The 18,486-nt window shown below is 41.3% G+C and overlaps 1 protein-coding gene across 2 annotated transcripts in view; it reads left to right on the forward strand.

Moving 5' to 3' along the window:
- The first annotated feature begins 10,485 nt into the window (after nt 1-10,485).
- The window catches only part of kif3a (kinesin family member 3A), a 91,446-nt gene continuing 83,445 nt past the window's right edge, over nt 10,486-18,486 (forward strand). For both annotated transcript variants that reach the window (XM_078551099.1, XM_078551100.1), the window contains exon 1: nt 10,486-10,638. In XM_078551099.1, coding sequence (XP_078407225.1) covers nt 10,594-10,638 — 45 coding nt within the window. In that variant the 5' untranslated portion in view covers nt 10,486-10,593. The remainder of the gene's footprint in view (nt 10,639-18,486) is intronic.

The raw sequence follows: 18,486 nt of genomic DNA on the forward strand, positions 1-18,486 counted from the left end.
GCTCATGTGAAACTATCACATGAGGGGACATGTCTTAAAATTTTTTTTTTTCTTTATTTAAATTTTTAAAAATCAAACTAATCTCCCTGAGGCAGCTCAGGGAGATTTCTGCGCTCTTTTGCGCACAGGCCCCGACTCGGCCTACTCCCCCCACCTGCACAGGGAGCACACAGTGCTTCCAAGTGTGCATTATGCTGGGTGGGCCTTAATTGGCCTGCCCACGTAAAATAGTGACGCACAGCCAATCACCGCATGCCCACCCGCACCCGCTGGGGAGAAAATTCTCCCCAATGTTTCAGGTCAATGATCTTTCATCAGTGCAGGCAAAAAATTAGAGATGCAGCAGGTTTCAAGCAAGCAAAGAGGCAGGGGGAGAGGGGAAAGGAAGAGAGAACAAAAGGAAAGGGACTTTATAGGGTGGAAGGCAGGAGAGATTAAGTGACAAAAGGGTGCAAAGCAAAAGGGGATGATAAAGGGACAAGGTAAGGAACAAAGGGTGGAATTTTCCATTCCTGCTGTCATCAGGCATGTTTGGCGGCTTGAGCAGACAATATGGCGAGATGGCCAAAAATCAGTTTGACGACATCGTGAAACCATTTTGCTATCATCCGCTCAGCCTGTCGATGGTGGGCTGTGTTACCTGCCATCGGACGTCAGGCACCTCATTGTAATACATCCGCATATCATTATAAGTCTAGCCTGGCGGATTCATCCCCTCATGCTGGATCATCCACCCACGTCAGCGTGATTGCATATCGGTAGCTTTAAAGATGCAGGCGGTGGAATATATTGCAACAAGATTCAAGAAGTCACCAGGCAAGGATTCAACATCTTTAGCAGGAGATAAGAAATTTGGCAAGACAGAACAAAATTAAGTTAAAATTGTAAATATGAAGAAAAAGGAAATAGAAAAAAGAATTGGGTGAAGAGAAAATATATTGAACACAGTAAAATATTGTAAACTTTTGGAATCATTTTAAATGTATATTTTGTTAATATAATAACATTATCACAGTGTTGCAACTTCTAGAATGACAACAGCATTACTACTGTGAATTTAAGTGATTTTTCATTGCCATTATAGGCAGAATGTTACGGCCCTGTCAAGGCGTGAGCAGGGCTGGAAAATGCAGCGAGCCATTCAAAGCTCCATTGACTTTGGTGGGAAAGGAAGATCCCACTGGCAGGAGGGGCGATAAAATTCCGCCCCATGTGTAAGATTAAATCTTTAAGAATATTTGGCCCAGGGTACACAGAGTTCCCAGAATTGCAGGGAGCTTATGGAATGAAAAAATGCTTGTTTAAAAAAATATATAATGGTATTGTAAAATTTCGAAGATAAAATTCCAATTATTGTTTCAGTTAAAACATTATTTTTGCTGCCATACTTTTGTAGTATTCAGGTCTCTCAATAAATGGTGAAAATGATTGCTGCATACTTTCATAGTATAAGTGGAACATGAAGAATAAATTGTCAATCTAATTATAATCTGGAAGGTACAATTCACTTGTAACTTCATCAGATGGTCAGATAATGCATGAATAGCGTATGTATTCAATAACTCTTTGCTGCACAATATCTCTTTATAACAATGTCACAATAAAATCAATGGTTTAAGAAAGCTGAAAGTAGATCAATCCAGGACCATATAAACTGTGCACATCAACCTTTATTCTTTTTTTTGCTATTTTAAAATGGACTTTTGCTGAACTAAAGATGGCTGCTATAGGTCAAATGACTCACAGGATTGGCGAACTATCCTGGAAGCTTCCAACAGGAGTTAAAAGAACAAAAGAGTTCCCTTCCATCCTTGTGGAATCTCACACCCCATTGTAAGGACATTATAATCATAAAATCAGGGGTCTCACAGAGATCAAAACTTGTTGTTCCTGCAGAGTCATTAACAGACCCATCTCACACCTGGCACTGTCCAAGTTCATTTCAAAAGGCACCCATTGAAGGGAAAATGGACATCATTTGCACCTCGATAAGCTTACCCCTCTAGCAGAGTCATAGGATCTGCCCAGACAATGGCTTCCTGAAACAAGGTCCTCAACATGGATGGTGATTCTTTCAGAGGCTAATGACTGGGCTATTATAAGCCATAAAACAAAAACCAGACACAGACACCAGATCCCTTTTGAAATCATTGTGGAGGAAGGAGGTCACATGACTCGTGAACATTTTTAAATCTCTATATTCAGTTGAGAACTGAGGAACAAGCAGTCTGCAGATTACCTCCAACTTGTCTTGGGTGACCAAGCAACCTATCACCACCTCTCAACTCCTCGAAGCCTGTTTTATTTTAATAATATCTGACCACCACCTGCCAAGCTGTCTATGTACAGAAACCTCATCATCCTGCATCATCATTCGTCTCCAACCAGGGACTCATCTAAACTGAACTCCTCCACGAAGGAAACTCTCTCTGGACTTTGACTTTCTGGACTCTGGAAATCACATGAACTAATATTCATTTCTTTAACTGTTGTTATCCATAGTTGTAATGAGTTTGCTATGAGTTACTTATAAAATTGGACCACACAAACTGTGGGTTTGGGGAAACCTGCCACAGCCTAGTTTAAAAACAATTAAAAACACCTCTGCTTACAGACAAACAGTGAGATGATAAAGGAGTTCAGTTTGCCTCTCTCTCCTGTCCGTAATAATGTACTTTGTAGTAAAATGCACATTGTGGCATATCCATTTTGTTACTAAAAATGTGCTTAATAATGCTGGACTGCATAAGGTTATGGGAAATCTGTAACTTGTCTGTCAGTTCCACAGCCCTAGTTTTCTCAGCAGCCATCATGGTAAAATCTGTGTATGTTTATACATTCTATACTGAGTGAGAGCATTCTGTTCATTTGTGGTCTAAAAGTGAATCTGCATCAGATTCCTGGTGCAATAGTGAAGCTCAATGTATGTGTTTTCCCAATAGACTTGTAGACAAATCTTAGTCATGTGGATCAATGTTGACTTCACATTGCGAACGCAAAATCTCTAAGGTCTCTGAAACATGGGAGAGAATTTTGTGCGGGGGCGCGCGCATATCTGATTGGCCCCCCAGATCAGGTCTGTGCCGCTATTTTAAGGCCCGTCCAGCATGACGCGTACCCGGAAGTGCCCCATGTCATTTTACACCTTAGTGAGCGGGCCCCTGCCCCCGCTCACCGAGCCGAAGATTCAGCCCATGAGAAATACCTGACTGTTCAACTATAACTTTAGACATTTGAGAATTCTAACAGGAATAGATTTGATTCAGAAAGATGTATACAAATAAAAATAAAGAAAAAAACTACCTGATCTTGCACTTATATGATAGTTCAGAATCTGCTAAAGAAACCTACAAGATTAAGTTAATGAATAGCTGACTCAGGCTTATTTGTACGGTCAATATAATTTCTCCAATTTCCCCTTTTCTTTAGTCTAACAGCAAATGTCAGTATTGCAGATTTTTTTGCAACAAAGTACACAGACTGGAGATTTTTCATCCACTGAATTCAATTCAACAGAGTGTCAGCATGATTCAGCACAAAATACAAGCCCTTCTGTACACACAATCTGCTACATCACTCAAATAAAAACAAAATACTGTGAATGCTGGAAATCTGAAATTAAACAGGGCGCTGCAAATACTCAGCAGATCTGTGGATCTGTTTCAAGTCAAATATGACTCTTAATTAGATCCCAAGCCAATTGGCAAAGTATGAAACTAGATGCCAATCCTCTTCCTTGATAATAGGTTTATTTGCAGAGTGCAGAATTACATATATCTGCCTCTGACCAACTAACACCCCTGCATCCCAGCTGTCTGTCTTTATATATGTATAGGTACTTAATTAAACAATGTCCTTCACCCCTGCATCCTTAACCTTGATAATGGCCCGAATCCTCTGTGAAGCAACAATCACTGTTGGACTCTCAGAGGCTTTTGCGGAGGGTCCCGGGGAGTAGTGATTGTCCGTCGGAAGTTCAAACTTCTTGGGCAATTCCCATGGAGTCAGTGTGTCAAGACTTTCACAGGGTCCTGATGCGCATCTTGGGGGTATGTCCAGTTTCCGATGATCTAAAGACTGGAAGATCTGGCCCAATATATTTAATTTATCATTAACAATGACTCTTCTTCATCAGTCCTGAAGAAGAGTCATATTCGACTTGAAATGTTAACTCTGTTTTTCTTTGCCAAACCTGCTGAGTATTTTCAACACTTTCTGTTTTTATTTCTGCTATGCCAAGGTGGCTTAGTTGTTATATGACTGGACTAGTAATCCAGAGGCATGGGCTAATAATCCAGAGCTTCCCACAATTTGAATTTAGTATTAAAAGATTAGAAGTAAGAGCTGGTTTCAATTAAGGTGACCATGAGATTCCACTCCAGGCCATTTGCACAAAAATCAAGGTTGATATGCCAGAGAGGTGCTGTCTTTCAGATGAGATGTTAAATCGAGGCCCCATCTGCCCTCCCAAGTGGATGTAATTCCATTACACTATATTGAAGAAGGGCTGGGGAGTTATCCCCAATGTCTCGGTCAATATTTATCCCTCAATCAGCATCACAGAAACAGATTATTTGGTCATTTTCACAATGCTATTTGCGTGAATCTGCTGTGGTGAAATTGGTTGCTGAAGTACCTACATTATTATAGTGGCTACACTTCAAAAATACTTCATTTGCAGTAAAGCAATTTGAGATGTCTTGAAGTTGTGAAAGACCCCACATAAATGCAAGTCTTTCTTTTTTTTTGAAGTTGTTAGGTTGTCATAAAAACTGGTTTCTTTTATACGGAAGGAAACCTGCCATTCTTACCTGGTCTGGCCTATATGAGACGCCAATCCTACATCAGTGTGGTTGACTCTTAACTGTCCTCTGATGTGCCTAGCAAGCCAATCATTTATATCAAACTATTATCCAATGGTTGAAGGAGAACCAGCACCTTCTCAGGGCAATTATGGGCGGGCAATAAATACCAGTCTTGCTAGCGATGTTCACATCCTGAGAATGAATTTAAAGAAAAATCATTACCTGAACTTGACACATGGTTTTTGTGGTAATCTATTGATAAGTCATAAGAAATGATGAGCCTGAATTTGTAGTCAAAACAACTGTGAGGCTAATGGCACTTGGCGTAATTTATGTGCGAATGGTACATCAACTTCAGGCAAGAGGCAGGTGTATGGTTAAACTTAGGTATCTAAAACTTTCTGTCTGAAATGTGTCAGTCCACCATTAGTGAACAAAAATGGCACCTGCTGTCTGCCTCACTATTGAACGGCATTAAATGGTGTGAAGTTGCTGTATTTGCATGGTAGATATGAATTAAACTCACCACAGAAAGTTAATTCTTGTCCACTTCAGTCCGAACACCATTTGAAATATGTGTTAAATACTTCTCTTTCACTAAAGGTTTACTATTACAAGTGTGGAGACTAATACATTCAAGTTTTAATTAGGGGAGATTTTAAAAACATAAAATGCAATTTTTTTTACACTGCCTTTTTGTCTCTTCTTTCTCTTTCTTAATCCGCACTTTCTTTCACCGTCTGTACCTGATTTGACATTGAGTTCACCCACTCTAATTTACACTCCCTTCTAAGTTGTTTTATTGTTAATTTCACAATCCATCAATTCAATTGGCTAAGGGATACACTGTTGCTAATCTTGTTTACTCAAGTTATAGATGTGATATTTCCCTGATTGTAAATTGTTAGCACACGCTTTCAGCAATTTGCAACAAAATATATTTAATACCTAAAGATGCAAGGGCAGGTCTAACTAAGGGTAGAAGTTCAGAGAAGGTTTACTGGAATGGGCGGCATGTATTATGAAGAAAGGTTGGACAGGCTAGGCTTGCATCCGCTGGAGTTTAGGCGAGTAAGAGGCAACTTGATTGAAACATATAAGATCCTGAGGGGTCTTGACAGGGTGGATGCGGAAAGAATGCTTCCCTTGTGGAAGAATCTAGAATTAGGGGCCACTATTTAAAAATAAGGAGTCGTCCATTTAAGCTGTGAGACGAGGAGAATTTTTCTCTCTCAGAGGGTTGTCAGTCTTTGCCACGCTCTTCCTCAAAAGGCAGTGGAAGCAGAGTCCTTAAATATTTTTAAGGCAGAGGAAGATATATTCTTGATAAGCAAGGGAGTGAAAGGTTATTGAAGGTAGGCAGGAATGTGGAGTTGAGGTTACAATCAGATCAACTATGATCTTTTTAAATGGCAGAGCAGGCTCGAAGGGCTGAGTGGCCTACTCCTACTCCTAGTTCGTATGTAGATGCTGCTGATACCCTGCTGTAGCAAATTATAGCCCAGTAACTTTGTATCCAAAAGAACAAAGTAGTATAATACTAAACAAATTGTTAATAATTAAACAAACACCTACTAGCTTATTGAGGAAATGTACCACATAGAGGAAGAACTCCTCTGTCCTATGTATAACAGATTGGCAAAGTAGTTTATCAAAAATGGAATTTCCATTTTGTTCCAGTGAACACCATATCATTGGAGGGACTGAAGAAATTTCTAAGGCCACAATCTGAAGATGAACATGGCAGTGTTCAATGATGGAACTGATGATATGTGTAGCAGAATACCAATAGATGCAGTAATTAGACCCAACCACCAAGGTTGCATGCAAGCCATTCTGAACTGCCGGTCAGACTGTACTGTACTGAAGTAAAAGATAGTAATACACTAACTGAACAAATTCAAATAAACATGGTAATGTGAAGGAGAACATGTAGTCAGACTTTGCCAATATTCTTTTGTCTTTCTTCTTATTCACAAATTTAAATCCGTATTTATTTTGTTGCAAATTTGCAGTGATAGCATTGTACTGATGGGACAGTACAGATCATAAATGCAATTCAAACCATAAGATCATAAGGAATAGGAGCAGGGGTAGTCTATTCGTCCCATCGAGTATGTTTTACCATTCAATAAGATCATGGCCAATCTGACTGTGGATTTAACTTCACTTTCCTGACTGCCCCCCATAACCTTTGACTCCATTGTAAATCAAAAATCTGTCTATCTCAGGTTTGAATGTATTCAATGGCTGAGCCTCCACATCTCTATGTGGAAGAGAATTTCAAAGGCTAATGACTGAGAGAAGAAATTCCTCGTCATCTCAGTCTTAAATGGGAGATCCCTTATTTTGAAACTGTGTCCCCTAATTCTAGATTTCCCCAGGAGAGAATTCATCCTCTCAGCATTGAGAGATGGTGGTCTGGTGGTATTGTCACTAGACTAGTAATGTGAAACCCAGCTAATGCTCTGGGGACAAGGGTTCAAATCCCATAATGGCAACTGGTGATGACAGGAAATCTACCATCCTTATCTGTCCTGGCCTACATGTGACTCCAGACACACAGCAATGTGTTAAACTCTTAGCTGAACTCTGAAATGGCCTATCAAGCCACTGGATGAGTGGGATGGGCAATGATGCCCACATCCCATGAAAGAATACAGGAAAAAAAAAGCATGTACCCTGTCAAGCTCCCTCAGAATCTTAAATATTTCAATAAGATCGCCCCTCATTCTTCTAAATGCCAATGAGTATTGGCCCATTCTCCTCAGCCTTTCCTCATGAGACAATCCCTTCATCCCAGGAATCAGCCTGATGAATCTTCACTGAACTGCTTCCAATGCAAGTATGTCCCTTTTTAATTAAGGAGACCAAAACTGTACTCTGGGTGCGGACTCTCAATGTCCTGTAAAGTTGTAGCAAGGTGTCATTACTTGTATACACCACTCCTTTGCAATAAATGCCAAACATTCCATTTGCCTTCCTAATTATTTGCTGTACTTGCATGCTAACTATTTATGCTAACTTTTAAAAGGACACCCAGAGCCCTATGTACAGTAGCATTTTGCAGTCTCTCTTCATTTAAACAATATTCTGCTTTTCTATTCTTCCTATCAAAGTGGACAACCTCACATTTTCCCACATTATACTCCATCTGCAAAATTTTTTGCCCACTCACTTAACCTATCTATATCCCTTCCCAGACCCTTTGGGGAATTCAGCAACGGTAAAGCCATTGAATGTCAAGGGAACTGGTTGGATTCTCTCTTGTTGGAAATGGTCATTGCCTGGCCCTTGTGCAGTGCAAATATTGCTTGCCATTTATCAGCCCAAGCCTGAATGTTGCCCACGTTTTGCTGCATATGGGCATGGACTGCTTCAGTATCTGAGGAGTCGCGAATGGTGCTGAACATTGTGCAATTATCAGCAAACATCCCCAATTCTGACCTTATGGTGAAGCAGCTGAAGATATTTGGGCCTAGGCTCCTACCCTGAGGGACACCTGCAGTGATTTTCTAGGACTGAGATGATTGGCATCCAACAATCTCAAACATCTTCCTTTATGCTAGGTATGACTCCAACCAGTGGAGAGTTTCCCCTGATTCCCCTTGATTTCAGTTTTGACTTGTATATGCATATATAAGCCAAGTCTCTCTGTTCCTGTACCCCCTTTAGATTTGTGCCCTTTATTTTATATTGTCTCCCCATGTTCTTCCTACCATAATGAATCAATTAACACTTCGCTGCATTGAACTTCATCTGCCCCCGTCAGCCCATTCCACCAACTTGTCTATGCTCTTTTGAAGTTCCACACCATCCTCCTCACAGTTCGCAATTATCCTCATCAATCCTCTCTCTTACCTCTTCAAAAAAACCCAGCAAGTTAGTTAAAAACAATTTTCTATTAACAAATCTGGGCTGGCTTTCCTTAATTTGCCCAAATGCCTATCAATTTTGTCCGAATTATTGTTTCTAGAAGCTCTTCCACTACTGAAGTTAAATTGACTGGCCTGTAGTTGCTGGGCTTATCTTTACACCCTTTTTTGAACAAGAGTGGTCTTGCAATATTTGCAATTCTCCTGTCCTCTGGCACCAATGCTGAGTCTAAGGATGCTTGGAAAATGATGGCCGTTGCCTCTACAATTTCCTCAGTATCCTTGGATGCAAGTCATCCGGTCCTGCTGCCTTATCAATTTTAAATAGAGACAACCTGTTGAATACTTCCTTAACAATTATAAATATTTCTGGTGTATTAATTACCTCTTCTTTCACTGTGATCTGCACAGCAGCTTCTTCCTTGGTAAAGACCAATGCAAATTATTCAATTAATGTCTCAGCTATTCCCCCTGCCTGTGTGTAAATCCCCTTTTTGGTCTCTTATCAGCCCCACTCCTCCTTTTACCACCCTTTTACTACTTATGTGCCTATAGAAAACTTTGGGATTCCCTTTTGTGTTAGCTGCCAGTCTCCTTTCATCCTTTCTCTTTGCTTCTCTTAATTGCTTTTTCATTTCCCCTTTGAACCTTCCATTTTCAGCTTGATTCTTGTGTTATTATCCACCTGACATCTGTCATAAGCACACTTTTTCTTCTTCACCTTAATTTCTATTTTGTCATCAAGGGAGCTCTGGATTTGTTTTCCCTACCTTTCCCTTTTGTGGGAATATATCTGGACTGTGCCCGAACCATCTCTTCTTTGAAGTTAGCCCATTGTTCAGGTACTGTTTTTCACATGACCTGGCCCAGATCCATTCTCACCCCTTTGAATTCCGCTTTCCCCCAATTAATTATTCTTACTCCAGATTATTCTCTGTCCCTTTTCCATAGACAACCTAATATGATGATACAATGATCACTGTCCCCTAAATGTTCTCCTCATTCCCAAGAGCCAGGTTCAGCATTGCCTCCTTTCACGTTGGACTGGAAGCATAATACTGTAGAAAATTTTCCTGAACACATTCTAGGAACTCCTGCCTCTTCTGCCCTAGACACGACTGCTATCCCAGTCTGTGTTTGGATAATTAACGTCCCCCATTCTATAACAGAATTAAACGTACAAAAATAAATTGCGTTTCAAAAGAATGCAATCAGTAATTAAAATGATGCTAGATTTGACAAGTCTGACAGTAAGCATACCACTATTTAAAGAGGGCTGGCTGGTTGGTGCAGTGGCCGCTAGGATTCACAACTACCTCAGTCTCAAGGAAAGGAAATCTCTTCTGCCCACTGGCTGTGTTTGGTCTTATGTGAAGTGAGTTTCAGCAGTTTCACTCCTGCTGGCACAAAGCCATGTTTGCAAATCTCATTCGAATTCTCATACCACAGGTTGTGGAAAATTGTTCGACCTGCAGCTGGAAGCTGGTGTCTGAAATGGAAAGTGTTTCATTCCCCTTCATAATTTATATAATAAAAAGACAATATACGCACGTAATTTTTTTTTTACCCTCCCCGCTGCCATATATTTTCCTGCTGCGGACCTCTCTGGGCCATTGTTATTTCTCTGGTTCTCTCCTTTCTGTCTGTCAGCGGTGACCATGGAAACGTGACGCGCCCAGTCGCGGCATTGCCGCCCTCCGCCGTTCTGATTGGTCGCGGCGTGGCTGATCCCCGCCCCATTCCGCGAGTCGAGCGACGGCGATTGGTGGACGGGCCTGTCCATCCGGCGCCGGGGGGCGGGCCGGGGTTGCAGGGCGGCAGTGAGCCTGCGCAGAGCGGAGTTTTAGTTGGAAGCTCTTGTCGTTTAGGCTCGAGCGGTTTGTCGGTGGTCTCGCGGCCGGATTCAAATTTGAATGCGTTCGAGGCCGGCGGCTTCGGGCAGAGGCTTCAAGATGCCGGTGAGTGAAAGGGGCGCGTCGGCCGGCTGGTGGGCGGTAGGAATACGGCACGGCTTCACGGGCCTTTATTTAAACGGCCGACCGAGCTCGGGTGTGGGAGTCCACCAGCGGAGGATGGGCTGCGAAAAAAAAAACAAATCCCAATGCGGAGTTAGGCCTCGGTCCGGAGCAAAGCTGGACGGTGTCAAAAAAAACCAAAACAAAACAACCACCACCACCCCCGGCCGGGTACCAGTCAGACTGCAGTGCTGGGGAAATGGGTGGCTGCGGCAGAAATTGTGCCCGCATTAATCCAGATCTCCTCCCTGGATGGGAGGAATGAATGAATGAGACCCATGTATTTTTCCAACTCTTCTTTCTCCCCCCCCCCCCCCCCCCATTCATTTATCTTTAGGGCGAGGGAGCAATTGTAATAATAATTCTGCCAGCTATCCTGAGGGTAATGCTGTGATGGATGGGTTTGAGAAGTGGGGATGTGTAGATAGGCCTGTTGTATCCCCCCCCCCCCACCCCATCTCCTCTCTCTCTCTCTCACACACACACACACACATGAGAAGCTGTGAACCAAGCACAAAGCTGTAAACAGGATTGCGCTGTCAACAATATCAGGGTCGGCCTGAAGAGCTGATGACGTGCCCCTGAACTGCATCTGCAGCTTGATGGATGAGGAGGCGAATTCATCCGACTGTATCAGCGTAGATGGAGAGGCCTGTGTGCTTGTCCGCGAGATGGGTTACAATTGAAAGATTAATGCATGCAGCACACCTCGGTGGATGTCTTTGCAAATATCGACAGAATATAGTTTTTAAAAAAAAAAATGCTCTCTCTCTCTCTCTCTCTCTATATATATATATATATATATATAAATATATAAAAAAATGCTGTATATGTCCTCCGTTCCCTGGGCGCAATTTTTGGGAGTGGTCCTTCACCAGCATCTGTGTTATTTCATTTTTGTTCAAAAATTTTTACTAAGTTAGCAGGAACAGCGAGGATGGAGGATTTGCAAAATGATTTGGATTTGGTTATGCAATTGGGCTGACATGGTAAATTACTACTGATAAATGTATATTATACAAAATAATGAGTGGCAATGGAATGGAATTGGTGCAGGGAGATTTACTAAGTTCCTAACAGAAAAAATAAACTTGCAATGCTACAATTTGTTGACAACATGGAGAAAGTAAAAAGGAAACAGAATCATGGAATAAACTTGTTTGTCTTTGTCTCTAGTCTTGACTATTCTAATGCAATCCTAGTCAGCCTCCCATTTTCTGCTTTCTATAAACTTGAAGTTCTTCAAAAATTGAACCCCTTTCACTTGTCACTCCTGTGCTTGCTCACCCACTTAAACAGTGCCCCAATTTTTAAGTTCTCACCCTTGTTTTCAAATCCCTCCATTGTTGGCAGGAGGTCCACTAGATTGATTCCAGAGATGTGGGGCTTGTCTTATGAGGAGAGATTGAGCAGATTAGGCCTATACTCGCTAGAGTTTAGAAGGATGAGAGGAGATCTATTTGAAGTATATAAGATGCTAAAGGGGATAGACAAAGTAGATGTGGAGCGGATGTTCCCCCTTGTGGGGCATTCTAGAATGAGAGGCCATAGTTTTAGGCTAAGGGGTGATAGATTTAAATCAGAGATGAGGCGGAATTACTCTTCTCAAAGGGTCGTGAATCCGTGGAATTCACTACCTCAGAGTGCAGTGGATGCCGGGATGCTGAATAAATTTAAGGAGGAGATAGATTTTTAATTAGTAACGGGTTGAAAGGTTATGGGGAGAGGGTAGAAAATTGGAGTTGAGGCCAAAATGAGATCAGCCATGATCGTACTGAATGGCGGGGCAAGCTTGAGGGGCTGAATTGCCTACTCCTGCCCCTAGTTCTTATGTTCTTATACCTTCAGTGGCCAAGACCCTAGGCTCTGAAGTATGGTCCTTTAAACCTATCTCATCTGCTCTAATATTTTCTTATGTCATTCGGTGCCATTTTATTTGGCAACACTCCTGTGAATCAGCTTGGTTTTTTTTACATGTTAAAATACCATATGCACACAAGCTGTTGTTCTGAGCAGTTGTAGTGTACTGGTCCAAGACTGCACTTGGACTGCAGTCTACGCTTTTGGTAATCATGATTTGATAATTATACATAACAGTGGAAAGGGCGCAGAAAAGAGCAATAAAGATGACCTGGAGCCATGCTAGAATGTTAGCTTGCTTGTCACATTACATCATTATTTAATATATTTTTGCTTGGAGCCTTTGAATAGTGGCTTTTTAATTTGCAGGTTTGCAGGAAGGATCAGAAGTTGTTCTTATTATTCTGTTAGGTTTGTTAATTAATACATACTGTTCTATTAGTAGTTGGGGTTTTTGCACATTTGCAACAGTGTAAAGAAATTTCAATTCATTTAAAAGTTACAATATTAGCATTCATCCTAGATTTCAGGGGCATTTGTTTTCACCACCATTCCTTGTTCCATTTCTCTTCTTTGTAAATCTGAGATTACTATTTTTTTCTCGTGCATAAACCTTGGAAAGTCAAGATAATTCCAGATGACTTTTCTCAACAAAGAACTATCTTCTGACCCACCCCTATACCTGCCATTTGTGCCTCCAACACCAAGCGCAAGGGATAAGGGACTTTTTTTAGTTTTCAAGATTGAAAGTATCCATTTGGCTGCCTCAGTCTCTCCATTCTGCCCTTCACATCCTAGTCCTGACATTGTATCGTTTATGTAGCTTCTCTCCCCGCTCACTTATCCATCCCTCACTATGCTTCAAGCCCTTCCCAGTCCACCTTTGACCATGTAACCACATTTCCTTAACTACTGGCTCCCTTGATACAAGCGCTAGGAACACAAATTGGTAGATGAGAGAAGACCAAGGCACATCTTGTTTGCTACTTAATATCCTGGTAGTCACATTATACAATGAGCAATTAATCTGAATTAGTCTACCATAAGCCCATACACTTTATTTCCCTTCATTCCACCTCTGTCCTCTTCAACTATTTTTCCATATCTAATGCCCTTTTCCCTTTTTAAGATCACTGAATACATTGTTATCTACTAGTTCCTTACTCACCTCTCTTACAAGTCCCTGATAAAAAACCTTTAGGTGCTTTCTGCTGTGTCCATAGCACTGAATGCCTTGGTCAAAGCCAGGGTGTCCACTAATAGCGGACACCACTGCAACACATGGGGATTATGTCATCATGTGTGGAGGTGGTGTCATCGTATACTGAGGTTACGTCATCGCATACAGAGATACATTGTGGTTCAAGATGGAAAAGGCCCAGTTGCAAGTAAGCGTGAGATGACGGGGCAATAGTGGGGTGGGGGTTGTGGGGGTGTGAGAAAAAAAATGAAAACTAAATTTTGTTTGAGGCTGCTGCAGGTGGGGAAAGGATTGAGCACAGGCCTTGCTGGTGCTTCACTGCTGTAAGTGTGCTTACAAGATACTGGACATAGAATGGTTACAGCACTGAAGGAGGTCATGTAGTCCATGCTGGTTCTCTAAGAGCATGAAGCCATTCAGTACCACTCACTGGCCAGACTGGTTAAAAGACCGAGTTGAATGGCCACCCTGGTCACAACCACCACTGACATAACCTCCTGTAATTCACTTCTATTCCTCAGTCCTTCGGTGACATTCAACATAGACCCAGTAGACCATTCACCTCAACCTCTGGGGTATCATTACTTGGTGTACTCCTACCTCTTTACAAAACCCAAACCATTTCTAACCATCCATTGGCAAAACTGAAGCCAATTATTTGGCTGTCACCAAAATCCCCTGTACCCTTGCTCCAACCTTTATGGTATGTAACCTTGGTGTTCTGTTTGACCCAAGATGAGCTTCCAGAACCCCTTAATTCTACAATTGCATTGCTCCACCCATATCTCACCTACATTCTTACTGAAATGCTTATCTAAACTCTTTTTAAGCTATAAATTCAATTTCTCCAAAGCCCACAAGCTAGCCTGCTGAGCCACCCTACCTAAAATCTAAATGGTTGGGGGGCGGGGGGTGATAGCAGCATAGTGGTAATATCACTGGACTAGTAATCCAGAGGCCCAGGATAATGCTGTGGGAGACATGGGTACAAATCCCACCACGGCAGCTGGTGGAATTTAAATTCAATTAACAAATCTTGAATATAAAGCTAGTCTCAGTAATGGTAACAATGAAACTTACCGATTGTTGTAAAAACATATGGTTAGGGAAGGAAATCTGCCATCCTCTCCTGGTCTGGCCTACATGTGACTCTAGACCCACAGTAATGTGGTTGATTCTTAACTACCCTCAGTTCAAGGGCAATTAGCGATGGGCAACAGATGCTGACCTTGCCAGCAGTGCCCACATCCCATGAAAGAATAAAGAAAAAAACTCTTCCAAAACTTAGTTGCAAGCATCCTTTTATGTAGCAAGTCTTACTTGCTTATGACCCTTATCCTCATTTGCCTCCATTGGCTGCTTGACTCCTGACTAATTGAATACAAAATCCTCATCCTCATGTACAAATTCCATATACTGCTTTGTACCACCTTGCTTTCCAACCTCTTCTGGTCTTGTGTTCTTTAGTCCAATGGCTCTGGCTTTGCCCTCTAGGTCAAAATTGGGACTCGATCATACTATTTGGAAGAACTTCTTTTAACCTTTCCACCTTGCTACTTCACTTCTTTTAAAAACATTCTCAAAACTACCTTTAACTATGCTTTTAGTCGTCTCTTCTAAACCCCTTAATATTTGTTCAACATCATTTCTCATTTTTCATATATTAAAGAATTCTCTATAAGTGCAAGTTGTTGAAGTGGTGAACCTATATAAAGTTGCTGTTCATCACTAAATATCTCTAATATCTCTTAATAGACATAACAGTTCACCATCCTTTTGTATGATGTGCTTTCATAAATGCTATAAGAAATAAATTATTTCTGTACATACTGTTGTGTACTATAATGTAATTGATCTACATTTAGAAGTGATTTAGAGAAGTACTTGTACGGTATTGCTGAAGCCTGGTGTAAAACTAAGAAATTGGATACTAGAATGTATAGGACAGGAGTGCCTTACTCATTAACTAGATCTGGAAAATGACTTGATTCCCAATATTGGTGCATTCATTACCCGGTCTGGTCTAACCCTAGAAATGTTGCATGGTAAGTAAGTAGCAATACGTTCGTTGAAAATCATTAGGGTAGTTTTTTCTGTATTCCCCATGTGTTGTCTTAAAGGTTACTGAATTGGAAATGGCAGTGACTGGGCTGTGCTCTAATATGGCTACTGTTTCCACAGAATGGAGTTCCCTCCAGAGGAATGCTCCAGAAGCACTATCATAATAAATTAATTTTACTGAGTGCCTGTCACTATCGTTTTATGAAATACTTGATTACATTTTCAACTTGAAAGGGGTCCTACTCCTTTGATCCAAGTACTTCAGTGTATCTGGCTTGTTAGACTGCCACAAATGTAAAGTAGTACTACTTAGCTTGTTTCATTTAATGTGAATTAAAAATGTATATATCTACTATATCGCCTTCATATTTTCTCTCCCCATTCCCAATACATTTCTAAAAATTATAATTCTGTCAGATAAATGAAACCCTTATACCTTACTGGCTCGTCTCTTACATTGTTTTCCTATTCCTCCACATCGTTGTGCCCTGAAAATTGGTTTATGCATGAACCCACAATACTTAATGGTTGTTTATTCAATGTGGTTTTCAACAATTCGTTCTGCAAATAAGTTTTATTCAACTTCCAAACTGGCTGTAAGTTAGAACAAGTCATCTTGTGTTAATCTTTATCCCAGTACTAAAATAGTATTTTCCAGGTTATTTAATTATTTTAAAAACCTGTATCATATTTCCCCCTTAACCTTTATTTGCTCCACAGCAAGTAAACTAAGCTCTGTCAGCTGGTCCCTAAAGCACTTGGATGTGAGCCCAGGCGTTGACTATTTGCTCCACTGTACTCTTGGTAAAGCAATTGTAGCCTTCACTGATTTTCTTTTTAAGTTTGTTATTTCATGGGCTAAGCCAGCATTTATCACAGAGTTACAGAATTGTTATGGTGCAAAAGGAGGCCAATTAGCCCATTGTGTCTGCACCAGCACTCCAAATGAGCAACTCACCTAGTGCCATTCCCCTGTCTTTTGCCCGTAACCCTGCATATATCTCCTTTTTAAATAAGTCTAATTCCCCTTTGCTTCAATTGAACCTGTCTCCACCACACACTCAGGCCATTTATTGCCCATCTTGAATTGCCCTTGAGTAAATGGTGGTGAGCTGTCTCCTTGAACTGCTGCAGTCCATATAATGTAGGTATAGCCACAGTGCTGTTAGGAAGGAGTACTATAGTTCATGTAGTGTACGGTACACTCATAGTGCAGTTAGGAAGGAATTTCCATGCTTTTGACCCAGTGACAGTGAAGGAATGGCTATAGAGTTGCAAGCGGTGGCGTTCTCGTGCATTTGCTGCCCCTGTCCTAGTGGTAGAGGTTATGGGTTTGGAAGGTGCTGTCGAAGGAACCTTGATGAGTTGCTGCAGTGCATCTTGCAGATGGTACACACTGCTGCCACTATGCATTTGTGGTAGAGGGATTGAATGTTTAAGGTGGTGGATGGGGTGCCGGTCAAGCTGGGCTGCTTTGTCCGGGATGGCGTTAAACTTCTTGACTGTTGTTGGAGCTGCACTCATCCAGGCAAGTGGAGAGTATTCCATCATGCTCCTGACTTGTGCCTTGTAGATGGTGGACAGGCTTTGGGGAGTGAGGAGGTGAGTTACCCACTACAGAATTCCCAGACTCTGACCTGCTCTTGTAGCCACAGAATTTATATGGCTGGCCTAGTTCAATTTCTGGTAAATGGTAACCCCCTAGGATGTTGATAGTGGGGGAGTACTGGGGAAAGGGGGGGCTGTACCTTTGGGAAGGTCTACACTTAAACTATGCTGAGTCCAATGTCCTTGAAAACCACATAACTAGGGAAGTATCGGGAATTTTAAACTAAATAGTGGGGGCAAGAGATCAAATGTGTGGTATATCCAAGAGTAGAGACAAGGGAAGAGAGGAAAGTATTAATATGGGAAATGATAAACAGACCATGACAGGAAGGGATGGAGAATCAATATCTAAGAGTAAATCGATAGATAAAGATAGAGGTTACAAAAATAAGAAAAGGACAAAACCTGAGGCTCTGTATCTGAATGCACGTACCTTTCAAAACAAAACAGACGAACAGATAGTGAAAATAGAAATTAATAAGTACGATCCAATAGCCATAACAGAGATATGGCTGCAGGATGGCATAGATTGCAACCTGAATATTGAAGGGTATGTGACCTTTAGGAAGTGAAGAAAAGATGGAGCTCATTAGAGATTAGAGATGTGCTCATTAGCACAATAGAGAGGGGTGATCTATGTTCATGAAACCAGGATACAGAAGTGGTTTGGGAAGAGATGAGGAATGATAAAAACAAGAAGTCACTTGTGTGAGTGGCGTACAGGCCCCCTAACAATAATCACACGGTAGAACGGGGTATCAAAGAAGAAATAATAGCTTGTCAGAAAGGTGTGGTGATTATCCTGGGGATTTTAATCTACATATGGACTGGAATAATCAGATGGGCAACGGTAGTGTAGATTCATAGAGCGATTTTGGAATAATTTCTTAGGTGAGCACGTTCTGGAGCCAACCAGGGAGCAGGCTATACTAGACCTGGTATTATGCAGTGAGATAGGATTAATTAGTGACCTCATAGTGATCATAATATGATTCAATTTTTTACATTCCGTTTGAGGGAGAGAAGAGTGGGCCTAAGACTAGTATTTTAAATTAGGGCAA

The sequence above is a fragment of the Cetorhinus maximus genome, chromosome 10, assembly GCF_964194155.1.
Source record: "Cetorhinus maximus chromosome 10, sCetMax3.hap1.1, whole genome shotgun sequence".
In the NCBI taxonomy this organism is placed as follows: Eukaryota; Metazoa; Chordata; class Chondrichthyes; order Lamniformes; family Cetorhinidae; genus Cetorhinus; species Cetorhinus maximus.